This window comes from Phalacrocorax carbo, chromosome 29 (assembly GCF_963921805.1).
Source record: "Phalacrocorax carbo chromosome 29, bPhaCar2.1, whole genome shotgun sequence".
Lineage (NCBI taxonomy): Eukaryota > Metazoa > Chordata > Aves > Suliformes > Phalacrocoracidae > Phalacrocorax > Phalacrocorax carbo.
The window spans coordinates 741,003-754,740 of record NC_087541.1 but is presented as its reverse complement, the minus strand read 5'-3'; the positions used below and the strand labels follow the sequence as shown (position 1 = coordinate 754,740).

Here is a 13,738-nt window from a genome sequence, read left to right as displayed (position 1 = left end):
TTGAAAATGAGAGTTTTGAGGTAAAAAAGGGATTTTGGGGGGGAAAACGGGAATTTGGGGTTACAAAGGGGGATTTGGGGGCAGAGAAAGGAGGGTTACGCGTTAAAAAATAAGAACTTTGAGGTAAAAATTGAGATTTTTGGGGGAAAAGGAGGATTTGTGGGTTACAAAGCGGGATTTTTGAGGGTAAAGGGGGGGTCAGGGGTTAAAACCCGAGGATTTTGAGGTAAAAATGGGGATTCGGGGGGATGGGGGGACTTTTGGGGCCTAAAGGAGATTTGGGGGGGAAAATGAGGGTTTTGATATAAAATCGGGGAATTTTTATGGGGGACTTTAGGACTGAGTACAGGGATTTTGAGCAAAAAGGGCGGTTTGGGAGGAAAAATGGGCTCTAGGGGTTAAAAACAACGGTTTCTAAGGTAAAAGTGGGGATTTGGGGAAGAAAAAGTGGGTTTGGGGGCTAAAAAATGGGGATTTTACGGTAAAAAGGAAAATTTCAGGATTCAAAAGAAAGATTTTGTTTTAAAAAGCGGCATCTGCGGTTAGAAAGTGGGATTTTCTGGAGCATAAAGGGGAGTTAGACATTAAAAAAAGAAGATTTGGGGATAAAAATGGGGATTTGGGGGGGAAATGAGGGTTATGAGATTAAATATGGGGTCTTGGTGGCAAAAGGGGTTTGTGGGGGGAGAAAGGGGGGATTTGGGGGTTCATAAATGGGGGTTTTGTGGCAAAAAGGCAGATTTAGGGATTAAGAAGTGGGATTTTGTGTTAAAAAGCAAGATTTGGGGTTACAAAGGGAGACTTTGGGCGGGATAAAGTAGGGGTAGGGGTTAAAAAAATGGAGATTTTGGGATAAAAATGGCTGCTGGGGGAGAAAAGGAGAAGTTGAGGAATAAATGGGGGGAAGCAGGGTCAGGGGTTATAAAATGAACATTTGGGGATAAAATTGGGATTTGGCGGATTTGGGCAGGGAAAGGGGGTTTGGGGTTAAAAAGGGGGATTTGGGAGTAAAAAATGGGAGTCTGGGCCTTAAAAAGCAAGCGTTTTTGAGGTAAAAATGGGGATTCTCGGGGGTAAAGCAGGGTTTTGGGGGTTAATAAATGAAAATTTTGCAATAAAAATAGGAATTTGGGGAGGAAAGGAGGGGTTTGGGGATAAAGGGGGGGAAGCGGAGTAAAGGGTTATAGAACAAAGTTTTTGGCATAAAACGGGGATTTGGGGGATCGAAAAGAGGATTTGAGAGGAGAAAGGGGGTTTGGGAGTGAAAAATGGGGTCTGGGCCTTGAAAAGAGGATTTTTGAGATAAAAATGGGGATTTGGGGGGGTAAAGCAGGGTTTGGGGGTCAATGAGCGAATAAAGGGGAAATTTTCAATATTAAATGTGGGGATTTAGAGAAAAAAGGATGAGATTTCACGGTAAAACGGGGGCGTTGGCGTTATAAAGGGGGATTCTGGGGGGATAAAGGGAGGGTAGGGCTTAAAAAATGAAGATGTGGGGATTGAGAAGGGGAGTTTTGGGGGTAAATGTGGGATTTTGGGTTAAAAAAAAAGAGAAAAACCTACTTGCACTCGGCCTCCGCGTCGGCTTTGGCCGTGGTGTAGAGCCCCCGAAGCTTGGTCCGGTAGTAGGGGGAGACTGGGGGGGGGCAAAGGGGGGTTCGGGGGGGCTCCCTGAACCCCACCGGTGCCCCCCACACCCCGCCGGTGCCCCCCAAACCTCACTCTTGTTCTCCGTCTGCATCCGCTCGTGGGTTTTCTGGATGTTGACCAGGTTGTGTTCGCTGCGGGAGCGTTCCTCCTGCCGGGGAGGGAGGCGGTGGGGGCACTGGGAGGCACTGGGGGGGCACTGGGGGGCATCACAGAGTCACAGAACGTCCCGATTTGGACCCAAGGGGGTTCTGGTGAGAGCGAGGGAGGGCGTTGGCCCCCTCTAAGCCAGCGAGTGACGAGGCCCTGACTAAAACTCAGGCTTAATTCTTGAAAAAACACACCAAAATTGGGGGTTTTGTGAGGTTTCGTGCCCTAATTCTGAATCAAAAAGGGCCTCAGACCACACTTTGTTGTGGAACCGGGATAAAAACCGCCCCCGTTACTATTTTATGCGCCAATAAAATTAATTTCAGTCACAATTAGGGTTTGCAAACGCTTAAACCAACGTAATTTCCACGAAAATTGCTGCTAAAAATGAATTTTACCAGACAAAAACCCTGAAATCTTTCTCGTGGCGCCACAAACCAGGGTCAAACCTCCCGCGATCGGCTCAAATGCTTGAATCTTCCCCAAAAGGGAGGCCCGGCTGCGCCAGAGGGACGAGGAGGGTGCCCGTATCGAGGAGGGGGCCGAGGGGAGGGGGCCGAGGGGAGGGGGCCGAGGGGAGGGGGCCTTCAACCTGACGGCGCCAACCCCCCGACCCTGACCCCCCACCCCAATGACACCGACCCCCGCCCCAATGACACCGACCCCCACCCCACGGCGCCGACCCCCCGCCCCAATGGCGCCGACCCCCCACCCCAATGGCGCCGACCCCCGCCCCAATGACACCGACCCCCACCCCACGGCGCCGACCCCCCGCCCCAATGGCGCCGACCCCCCGCCCCAATGGCGCCGACCCCCCCGCCCCAATGGCGCCGACCCCCCGCCCCAATGGCACCGACCCCCGCCCCAATGGCACCGACCCCCCACCCCACGGCACCGACCCCCGCCCCACGGCACCGACCCCCCGCCCCAATGACACCGACCCCCCACCCCAATGACACCGACCCCCCACCCCAATGGCACCGACCCCCGCCCCAATGGCGCCGACCCCCCCACCCCAATGGCGCCGACCCCCCACCCCAATGGCACCGACCCCCACCCCAATGGCACCGACCCCCCACCCCACGGCCACCGACCCCCGCCCCACGGCACCGACCCCCCCGCCCCAATGGCGCCGACCCCCGCCCCAATGGCGCCGACCCCCCACCCCACGGCACCGACCCCCGCCCCACGGCACCGACCCCCGCCCCACGGCACCGACCCCCGCCCCGGCCCAGCGCTCGCAGTCGGACCGACCGAATCAGGGCGTTGAGCAGCACCGGTGAAACCCCCGCCCTGCGGTTCAAGCTACGGGAGGGCCCCGCCCGCAGCTCCCCGCGACCCGGCCACCGGCAGCCCGCGGACGTGCCGGGGTCGGAGCGGAATCAGACCCCGGGACGAGGCAGGTCCCCGGTGTCCGCCACGGACACCGGCAAGTGACTCCCCCACCCCCCGGGCAGCCTCTGCCCAGCCCTGGCCGCGCTTTTAGTCAAGAAATTGTCCCTCATCTCAGACCCAAACCTCCCCTGACGCAGCCTGAGGCCGTTCCCTCTCGTCCTGTCACTGGTGACTTGGGAGCAGAGACCAGCCCCCCCCTCACTCCAGCCCCTCTCAGGCAGCTGCAGAGAGCGAGAAGGGCTCCCCTCAGCCCCCTCTTCTCCAGGCTAAACCCCCCCAGCCCCCTCAGCCGCCCCCCAGCACACTTGTGCTCCAGACCCTGCCCCAGCCCCGCTGCCCTTCTCTGGACACGCTCCAGCCCCTCCAGGCCCTGCTTGTCCCGAGGGGCCCAAACCCGAGCCGGGACCCTAAAGAGCGGAGCCGTTACCTGCGTCTGTTTGATGAGCTGGTGCAGCTCCCCGAGCAGCTCCGCGATGCGGGAATCGGCCGAGACCAGCGCCATGACGGGAGCGGCTGGAAACGGGCTGGGGGGGGGCGCAAAATGGCGGCGGCTCCCTCAGGGCTGCGCGACGCCGCACCGCGCATGCGCCAAACCTCGCCCCCTCCACCGGCGCCTCGCTGCGCCGCACCGCGCATGCGCCAAACCTCGCCCCCTCCACCGGCGCCTCGCTGCGCCGCACCGCGCATGCGCCAAACCTCGCCCCCCCTCCACCGGCGGCTCGCTGCGCCGCACCGCGCATGCGCCAAACCTCGCCCCCCCTCCACCGGCGCCTCGCTGCGCCGCACCGCGCATGCGCCAAACCTCGCCCCCCCTCCACCGGCGCCTCGCTGCGCCGCACCGCGCATGCGCCAAACCTCGCCCCCTCCACCGGCGCCTCGCTGCGCCGCACCGCGCATGCGCCAAACCTCGCCCCCCCTCCACCGGCGGCTCGCTGCGCCGCACCGCGCATGCGCCAAACCTCGCCCCCCTCCACCGGCGCCTCGCTGCGCCGCACCGCGCATGCGCCAAACCTCGCCCCCCCTCCACCGGCGGCTCGCTGCGCCGCACCGCGCATGCGCCAAACCTCGCCCCCTCCACCGGCGCCTCGCTGCGCCGCACCGCGCATGCGCCAAACCTCGCCCCCCCCCCTCCACCGGCGCCTCGCTGCGCCGGACCGCGCATGCGCCAAAGCCTGCCGCCCCCGGGGCTTCCCCCGCTCTCCGCGCATGCGCGCCGGCACACCGAAGTCCCGCCTCCTCCCCCCCACCCCATTGGCCCGCTCTCCGCGGCCCCTCTTCCCATTGGCTCCCTCCCCTCCCACCACAAAAGGGGGGGGGCTGTGAGGCGGCCCCGACCCCAGCGCCGGGTCACGTGCTTCGCGGTCACGTGCGCGCGGGGTCACATGACACACCCCCCCCCTTACAGCGATGGCGGAGGAGGAGCCGCTGCTGCCGGGTGAGAGGCCGGACCCACGGCCGGACCCACGGCCTGACCCACACCCAGCCCCACGGCCTGACCCACGGCCGGACCCACACCCAGCCCCATGGCCTGACCCACGGCCGGACCCACGGCCTGACCCACGGCCGGACCCACACCCAGCCCCATGGCCTGACCCACGGCCTGACCCACACCCAGCCCCACGGCCTGACCCACGGCCGGACCCACACCCAGCCCCATGGCCTGACCCACGGCCTGACCCACAGCCAGCCCCACGGCCTGACCCACGGCCGGACCCACAGCCAGCCCCACGGCCTGACCCACGGCCGGACCCATGGCCTGACCCACGGCCGGACCCACACCCAGCCCCACGGCCGGACCCCAGCCCCACGACCGGACCCACAGCCTGACCCACAACCTGCCCCACACCCGGACCCACGGCCGGACCCCAGCCCCACACCCGGACCCACAACCTGCCCCACGGCCGGACCCACAACCAGCCCCATGGCCTGACCCACGGCCTGACCCACGGCCTGACCCACGGCCGGACCCACGGCCTGACCCACGGCCGGACCCACACCCAGCCCCATGGCCTGACCCACGGCCTGACCCACACCCAGCCCCACGGCCTGACCCACGGCCGGACCCACACCCAGCCCCATGGCCTGACCCACGGCCTGACCCACAGCCAGCCCCACGGCCTGACCCACGGCCGGACCCATGGCCTGACCCACGGCCGGACCCACACCCAGCCCCACGGCCGGACCCCAGCCCCACGACCGGACCCACAGCCTGACCCACAACCTGCCCCACACCCGGACCCACGGCCGGACCCCAGCCCCACACCCGGACCCACAACCTGCCCCACGGCCGGACCCACAACCAGCCCCATGGCCTGACCCCAGCCCCACGGCCGGACCCACAACCAGCCCCCAGCACCACACCCGGACCCACAACCAGCCCCATGGCCGGACCCACGGCCCCACACCCAGACCCACAACCAGACCCACGGCCAGCCCCACGGCCAGACACACAACCAGCCCCACGGCCTGACCCCAGCCCCACGGCCGGACCCACAACCAGCCCCCAGCACCACACCTGGACCCACAACCAGCCCCACAGCTGGACCCACGGCCTGACCCCAGCCCCATGGCCGGACCCACAACCAGCCCCACATCCAGACCCACAGCCTGATCCCAGCCCCACAGCCTGATCCACAACCTGCCCCACGGCCTGACCCACGGCCAGCCCCATGGCCGGACCCAGACCCAGACCCATAATCTGCGCCACAGCCTGACCCATAACCTGACCTATAACCTGCCCCATGGCCGGACACACAGCCTGACCCACTGCCTCCCCCTGGACCCACACCCGGACCCACAACCAGCCCCTAGCCCCACAACCTGCCCCATAACAAACCCAGCCCCCAGCCCTACAACCAGCCCCCAGCCCCACAGCCTGCCCCAGCCCCACCCCCACCCCCCAGCGCCCCGCCCCACTGACCCCGCCCCCCACAGCCCCCCCAGCCGAGGCCCCCCCGGAGCCGCCGAGCGCCCCCTGGAGGAACGGAGCCGCCTTTTGGTGAGAGCCCCGCCCCCCCGACCCCGCCCCCCGACCCCGCCCCACTGACCCCGCCCCACTGACCCCGCCCCCCGGCCCCGCCCCCGCAGGCTCCTGGGCTTCTGTAACAACGTCCCCTACGTGGTGATGCTCAGCGCCGCCCGCGACATCCTCCAGCCCCCCGAGGTGGGTCCCGCCCCTCCCCCCCCGCCCCCAGCCCGCCCCTCCCCCACCCCAGCCCGCCCCTCCCCCACCCACACCCCCTCTCTGCCCCTCCCCCCCCCCAGGCGCCGCCGCCCCACGGAAACGGCTCCCGCTACGACTGTAACCCCGTGTCCACTGGGGTAAGGGGCGGGGCTTGGGGGGGCGGGGCGGGGGGGCGGGGCTTTGAGTGGGCGGGGCTCGGGGCGGAGATTAGAGGGGTGTGGCATAGAGGGGCGGGGCTCGGGGCGGAGATTAGAGGGGTGTGGCATAGAGGGGCGCGGCTCAAGGGGCCCGGCTGGAGGGGGCGGGGGGGCTGCTCTATGGGGCGGGGGTGGGGTGGGTTTGTGGCGCTGTGGGGCTGACCCCCAAGTTGTGGGGCTGCCCCACATCCTCCCCTATCCGTGGGACGCCCCAATCCGTGGGCCCCCCCCCCAATCCGTGGGCCCCCCCCGATCCGTGGGTCCCCCCCAATCCATGGGCCCCCCCCCGATCCGTGGGTCTCCCCCCCCGATCCGTGGGTCCCCCCCCAATCCATGGGTCCCCCCCAATCCATGGGTCCCCCCCCCGATCTGTGGGCCCCCCCCAATCCATGGGTCCCCCCCGATCCGTGGGTCCCCCCCCAATCCGTGGGTCCCCCCCCGATCCGTGGGGCCCCCCCCCGATCCGTGGGGCCCCCCCCAATCCGTGGGTCCCCCCCCGATCCGTGGGGCCCCCCCCGATCCGTGGGGCCCCCCGTTGCCCCCCAGGCCGTGCTCCTGGCCGACATCCTCCCGGCGCTGCTGGTCAAAGTGGCCGCCCCCTTCGGGCTCCACCTCCTGCCCCACAGGTGGGTGTGGGGCGGGGCTGGGGTGGGGCCGAGGCGGGGCCGGGGCGGGGCCGGGGAGGTGGGGTGGGGTGGGGCCGGGGGGGAGGGTGGGGATGGGGGGGAGGGCGGGGCTGGGCATGGGGTGGGGCATGGCGGGCGTGGCCCCCCGTGCCCCGCCCCACGCCCGGCCCCGCCCCGCAGCCCCCGCGTGGCCGCCGCCGCCTTCTGCGCCTGGGGCAGCTTCTCCCTGGTGGCTTCGGCCGCCGGCGTCGCCGCCGGCCTCGGGGGTGCGTGGGGGGGGTGTGGGGCGGGCGCTATGGGGCGGGGCGGGGGTGTGGGGCGGGGCTGAGGTGTGGGGCGGGCGCTATGGGGTGGGGCTGGGGTGTGGGTGCGGCGGGGGCTGGGTGTGGGGTGGGCGCTATGGGGCGGGGTGGGGGTGTGGGGCGGGTGCTATGGGGTGGGGCAGGCGCTGTGGGTCAGGCGCTATGGGGCGGGGCTGAGGTGTAGGGCAAGGGCTGTGGGTCGGGCGCTATGTGGCAGGGCTGAGGTGTGGGACGGGCGCTGTGGGTCGGGTGCTATGGGGCAGGGCTGAGGTGTGGGGTGGGGGTGTGGGGGGGCACTATGGGGCGGGGCTGAGGTGTGGGGCAGGCGCTATGGGGCGGGGCTGAGGTGTGTGGCAGGTGCTGTGGGTCAGGCGCTATGGGGTGGGGCTGGGGTGTGGGGCGGGCGCTATGGGGCGGGACTGAGGTGTGGGGTGGGGGTGTGGGGCGGGCGCTATGGGGCGGGGCTGAGGTGTAGGGCAGGGGCTGTGGGTTGGGCGCTATGGGGCGGGGCTGGGGTGTGGGGTGGGCGCTATGGGGCAGGGCTGAGGTGTGGGGTGGGGGTGTAGGGCGGGCGCTATGGGGCAGGGCTGAGGCATGTGGCAGGTGCTGTGGGTCAGGCGCTATCGGGTGGGGCTGGGGTGTGGGGCGGGCGCTATGGGGCGGGGCTGAGGTGTGGGGCTGCCCCCCAGGCGTGGTGTTGGCCAGCGCCGCCTCGGGGCTGGGGGAGGTCACGTTCCTGGCGCTCGCCTCCGGCTACCCCAGGTGGGGGCGGGGCCTGGGGGGGCGGGGCCTGGGGAGGCGGGGCCTGGGGCGGGCGGTGGGGGAGGGGCTGGGGGCGGGGCCTGGGCGGTGGGGTGTGGGGGGCTGAGGGTGGTGTGGGGGGGCTGGGGGGTGGGGGTGGGGGGCTGGGGATGTGGGGCACACCATGGGGCTGGGGGGGATGATGTGGGGCTGGGGGGGTGTGGGGCCGGTGTGGGGCTGGGGGGCAGCCGTGGAGCGGGGGGGTGGGGCTTGGGGGCGGGGCTCAGGGGCTGGGGGCAGTTGGGGGGCGGGGGGAGGTGTGGGGCGGGGGCCGGGGGGCACACCATGGGGCGGGGGGGCGGAGCCGTGGGGCAGCTCCTCCCCCCCCCGCAGGGTGGGCGTGTCCTGCTGGTCCTCGGGGACGGGGGCGGCGGGGCTGGGCGGGGCCCTGGCCTATGGGGCGCTGCTGCAGGCGGGGCTGCCCCTGCCCCACGCCCTCCTGCCCGCCCTCGGCCTCCCCCTGCTCACCCTGCTCAGGTGAGGGCGGGGCCGGGGCGGGGCCGGGGCGGGGCTGGGGGTGGGGGCGGGGCTGTGGGGCGGAGGTGGGGCCTGGGGAGTGGGGCAGGGCTGTGGGGAGTGGGGGTGGGGCTGTGGGGCAGGGGTGGGGCCTGGGGAGTGGGGGGTGGGGCTGTGGGGTAGAGTGGGGCAGGGGCGGGATTTGGGGGGGTGGGGCTGTGGGGCAGGGGTGGGGCCTGGGGAGTGGGGCGGGGCTGTGGGGAGTACGGGTGGGGCTGTGGGGCAGGGGTGGGGCCTGGGGAGTGGGGGAGGGGCTGTGGGGCAGGGGTGGGGTCTGGGGAGTGGGGCGGGGCTGTGGGGAGTACGGGTGGGGCTGTGGGGCAGGGGTGGGGCCTGGGGAGTGGGGGAGGGGCTGTGGGGCAGGGGTGGGGCCTGGGGAGTGGGGGAGGGGCTGTGGGGTGGGGCTGGGGGGCAGAGTGGGGCAGGGGTGGGATTTGGGGGGCGGGCCTGGGGGGTGAGGGTGGGGCAGCGGGTGGGGTTTGGAGGTGGGGGGTGGGGCGGAGCCGTGGGTCAGTGCTATGGGGCGGGTGTTGGGGCGGAGATGGGGGGTGAGGGTGGGGCAGGGGGTGGGGTTCAGGTGGGGTGGGGCAGAGTCAGGGGCGGGGCCGTGGGGCGGGGCCACGGGTCGCAGGGCCCCATCTCGCCGTGGGGCAGCCCCCCATGGGCCGACCCCTCCCCCCGCCCGTCTGCCCCTGCCCCACAGCTACTTCTTCCTGCTGACCCCGCCCCCGCCCCCCACGGAACCTCCGCCCCCCGCCGTGGGGCTGACGCTGGGCCAGAAATGGAGGCTGGTGAAGGTGGGTGGGGCTGTGGGGCGGGGCTGTGGGGCGGGGGCAGATGGGTGGGGCTGTGGGGCAGGGGCAGATGGGTGGGGCTGTGGGGGGTGGGGCTGTGGGGCAGAGATGTGGGGTGGGGTGGGGGTTGGGCTGGAGGAGTGGGGTGGGGGTGGGGGGTGGGGGAGGGGTGGGGTGGGGAGGGGGAGGGGCGGCCCCGCCCCTCGCCGTGACCCCGCCCCCTCCCCAGGGCGTCGCCCCCCACGCCGGGCCCTTGGCCATCGTCTACTTCGCTGAGTATTTCATCAACCAGGGGCTGGTGGGTGTGGGGCGGCCGTGGGGCAGCCGTGGGGCGGCCGTGGAGCGGGTGTGGGGCAGCCGTGGGGCGGGTGTGGGGTGGCTCTGTGGCAGCCGGGGGGTGGAAGTAGGGTGGCCATGGGGCTGGGCGGTGGGGTTGAGGGTGTGCTGTGGGGCGGGATCTGTGGGGCGGGAGCTGTGGGGCAGGGCTGGGAGCTATGGAGCCGGATCTGTGGGGTGAGATCTGTGGGGCGGAGCTATGAGACAGGATCTGTGGGGCAGGGCAGGGAGCTATGGGGCAGGATCTGTGGGACGGGATCTCTGGGGCCGGCGCTATGGGGCAGGAGCTGTGGGGCAGTTGCTATGGGGCAGGATCTGTGGGGCAGGGCAGGGAGCTATGGGGCGGGATCTCTGGGGCGGGATCTCTGGGGCCGGCGCTATGGGGCAGGAGCTGTGGGGCAGGGCAGGGAGCTATGAGGCAGGATCTCTGGGGCGGGATCTCTGGGGCCGGCGCTATGGGGCAGGAGCTGTGGGGCGGTTGCTATGGGGCAGGATCCGTGGGACAGCAGCTGTGGGGCGGTCGCTGTGGGGCAGGGGCAGTCGCTATGGGACAGTCGCTGTGGGGCAGGGCTGGGAGCTGTGGGGCCGTCGGCGCTGTGGGGCCGCAGCAGGCGCCGTGGGTCCCGCCCCACATCCCCCGCCCCCTTGTTCCCGCCTCCCCCCACAGCTGGAGCTGCTCTACTTCCCTTCCTCCGCCCTGACCCACGGCGAGCAGTACCGCTGGTGAGCCCCTCCCCCGGGGGGCGGGCGCCGGGGGGGGCGCGCCGTGGGGCAGCCCCACATCTCCCCGCCCCACAGGTACCAGCTGCTTTACCAGGCCGGCGTTTTCGCCTCCCGCTCGTCCCTTCGGTGCCTCCGGCTGCGCCGCGTCGCCCTCCTCGCCCTCCTGCAGGTGCCGGGGGCGGGGCCGGGGCGGGGCCGGGGCGGGGCCGGGGCGGGGCCTCGCGCCGTGGGGCAGGGCGGTGGCCTCGCGCCGTGGGGCAGGGGTGTAGCCTCATGCCGTGGGGCAGGGCTGTGGCCTCACGCCGTGGGGCGGCCCCAGAGCCCGCCCCGTAACCCCGCCCCGCCCCACAGGTCTTCAACGCCGCCCTGCTATTGGCCGCCGTGGCCACGCCCTTCCTGCCCGCCCTGGGCGTGGCCTTCGCCGTGGTGGCGGGGGAGGGGCTGCTGGGGGGCGCGGCCTACGCCAACGCCTTCCTCAACGTGGCCGAGGAGGTGGGTGTGGCGCGGGGCGGGGCGGGGCGCGGGGGCGGAGCCCGCCTCTGCAATGACGGGGCGTGGCCGCAGGCCCCGCCCGAGGGGCGGGACTTCGCTGTGACAGTGGCGTCGCTGGGAGAGACGGTGGGCGTGGCCCTGGCCGGGGGGGCGGCGCTGGGGGTCCACGACTTCTTCTGTGGGGCGGCCTGACCCACGGCACGGGAGGAGGAGGTAGGGCAGCCCCACGGCCCCGCCCTGCCCCGCCCTGCCGGGGGTGGGGGGCAGGGCCTGGGGGCACGGCGGGGCGGGGTCCGTGGGGCTGCCCCATGGCTGTGGGGGTCTGGGACCCACGGCGGGGGTTTGGGGGGTGGGATCTGTGGGGCTGCCCCATAGCAGGGGGGGTCTATGACCCATAGCTGGGGGTGGGATGTGTGGGGCTTCACCATAGCGGGGGGGTCTGGGACCCACGGTGAGGGGTGGGGGTGGGATCTGTGGGACTGCCCCATGGCAGGGAGGGTCTGGGACCCACGGCAGGGGGCGGGGGTGGGATCTGTGGGGCTGCCCCATAGCAGGGGGGGTCTGGGACCCACAGCAGGGGGCGGGGGTGGGATCTGTGGGGCTGCCCCATAGCGGGGGTGGTCTGGGACCCACGGCAGGGGGCGGGGGTGGGATCTGTGGGGCTGCCCCATAGCGGGGGTGGTCTGGGACCCACGGCGGGGGGCGGGGGGTGGGATCTGTGGGGCTGCCCCATAGCAGGGGGGAGGAGTGGGACCCACAGCACAGCAGAGGCCTGGGACCCACAGCTCTGCCCCATAGCAAGGGGGGAGATCTGGGACCCACGTCTCTGCCCCATAGAGCTCTGGGCCCCATGGCTCTGCCCCATAGCCCTGGGAGGATTCTGACCCACGGCAGTGGGGAGACCTGAGACCCACAGCGGCAGGGAGCACAAGACCCACGGCTCTGCCCCACAACGACAAGTACCGCTGGGACCCACAGAGTCTGGGCTCTGCCCCACGGCGGCATAGACTGCTGGGCCCCGTGGCTCTGCCCCATAGAGCTCTGGGCCCCATGGCTCTCCCCATAGAGCGCTGCTCTACAGCTCTGCCCCACAGCAGCATGGACAGCTGGCCCTCACGGCTCTGCCCCATAGAGCTTTGGGCCCCACGGCACTGCCCCATAGGGCTCTGGGTCCCACGGCGCTTCCCTATAGTGGCATGGACTGCTGGCCCCCACAGCTCTGCCCCATAGAGCTCTGGGCCCTACAGCACTTCCCTATAGCGGCATGGACTGCGGGGCCCCACGGCTCTGCCCCATAGCGGCATGGACAGCTGGGCCCCACTGCTCTGCCCCATAGAGCTCTGGGCCCCACGCCTCTGCCCCATAGGGCTCTGGGCCCCATGGCGCTGCCCCACAGTGCTCTGGGGCCCACAGCACTTCCCTATAGTGGCATGGAGTGCTGGGCCCCGCTGCTCTGCCCCATAGGGCTCTGGGCCCCACGGCTCTGCCCCGGCTCTGCCCCATAGCAGCATGGACTGCTGGGTCCCACAGCTCTGCCCCATAGAGCTCTGGGCCCCACGCCTCTGCCCCACAGTGGCATGGACAGCTGGGCCCCACGGCGCTGCCCCATAGGGCTCTGGGGCCCACGCCTCTGCCCCACGGCGCTGCCCCATAGAGCACTGTGACCCACGGCGCTGCCCCATAGGGCTCTGGGCCCCACGGCTCTGCCCCATAGCGGCATGGACAGCTGGGCCCCACTGCTCTGCCCCATAGAGCTCTGGGCCCCATGGGTCTGCCCCATAGGGCTCTGGGCCCCATGGCACTGCCCCACAGTGCTCTGGGGCCCACGGCGCTTTCCTATAGTGGCATGGAGTGCTGGGCCCCACTGCTCTGCCCCATAGAGCTCTGGGCCCCACGGCTCTGCCCCACAGCGGCATGGACAGCTGGGCCCCACGGCGCTGCCCCATAGAGCTCTGGGCCCCATGGCTCTGCCCCATAGGGCTCTGGGCCCCATGGCACTGCCCCACAGTGCTCTGGGGCCCACGGCGCTTTCCTATAGTGGCATGGAGTGCTGGGCCCCACTGCTCTGCCCCATAGAGCTCTGGGCCCCACGGCTCTGCCCCACAGCGGCATGGACAGCTGGGCCCCACGGCGCTGCCCCATAGAGCTCTGGGCCCCATGGCTCTGCCCCATAGGGCTCTGGGCCCCATGGCACTGCCCCACAGTGCTCTGGGGCTCATGGCGCTTTCCTATAGTGGCATGGAGTGCTGGGCCCCACTGCTCTGCCCCATAGAGCTCTGGGCCCCACGGCTCTGCCCCACAGCGGCATGGACAGCTGGGCCCCACGGTGCTACCCCATAGAGCGCTGTGACCCACGGCGCTGCCCCATAGGGCTCTGGGGCCCACGCCTCTGCCCCACGGCGCTGCCCCATAGAGCGCTGTGACCCACGGCACTGCCCCATAGGGCTCTGGGGCCCATGCCTCTGCCCCACGGCGCTGCCCCATAGAGCGCTGTGACCCACGGCGCTGCCCCATAGGGCTCTGGGCCCCGCGGCGACGGGGGCCAATAAACTTGTTGACGCCGCCGATTGGCTGC

General features: G+C 70.2%; 2 protein-coding genes across 9 annotated transcripts; one reads left to right on the top strand and one right to left on the bottom strand.

Moving 5' to 3' along the window:
* Positions 1-1,379: 1,379 nt before the first annotated feature.
* On the bottom strand, positions 1,380-3,807 carry SGF29 (SAGA complex associated factor 29). Of its 2 annotated transcripts, none has more exons than XM_064475499.1 (3): positions 3,620-3,807; positions 1,718-1,798; positions 1,380-1,636 (listed from the first exon to the last, which is right to left on the bottom strand). In XM_064475499.1, the coding sequence occupies exons 1-3, from the start codon at positions 3,692-3,694 to the stop codon at positions 1,478-1,480; spliced, it is 315 nt and encodes a 104-aa protein (XP_064331569.1). In that variant the 5' UTR covers positions 3,695-3,807; the 3' UTR covers positions 1,380-1,477. The 2 variants fall into 2 exon arrangements, with proteins under 2 accessions (XP_064331569.1, XP_064331570.1); XM_064475500.1 differs by having other exon boundaries at positions 1,545-1,636; positions 1,723-1,798; positions 3,620-3,793.
* A 711-nt stretch (positions 3,808-4,518) lies between these two features.
* CLN3 (CLN3 lysosomal/endosomal transmembrane protein, battenin) lies at positions 4,519-13,677 on the top strand. 7 transcript variants are annotated; one of them, XM_064475465.1, is made up of 15 exons: positions 4,521-4,627; positions 6,127-6,190; positions 6,280-6,355; positions 6,457-6,513; positions 7,120-7,199; positions 7,380-7,465; positions 8,191-8,263; positions 8,636-8,779; positions 9,522-9,615; positions 9,842-9,910; positions 10,616-10,671; positions 10,747-10,840; positions 11,023-11,163; positions 11,236-11,376; positions 12,848-12,866. In XM_064475465.1, exons 1-14 carry the CDS (start codon positions 4,600-4,602, stop codon positions 11,353-11,355), a joined length of 1,182 nt encoding a protein of 393 aa, XP_064331535.1. In that variant the 5' UTR covers positions 4,521-4,599; the 3' UTR covers positions 11,356-11,376; positions 12,848-12,866. The 7 variants fall into 7 exon arrangements, with proteins under 7 accessions (XP_064331540.1, XP_064331536.1, XP_064331535.1 ...); XM_064475464.1 differs by lacking the exon at positions 12,848-12,866 and adding an exon at positions 12,001-12,440 and having other exon boundaries at positions 4,522-4,627; XM_064475469.1 differs by lacking the exons at positions 8,636-8,779; positions 12,848-12,866 and adding an exon at positions 12,001-12,440.
* The last annotated feature ends 61 nt before the right edge of the window (positions 13,678-13,738 follow it).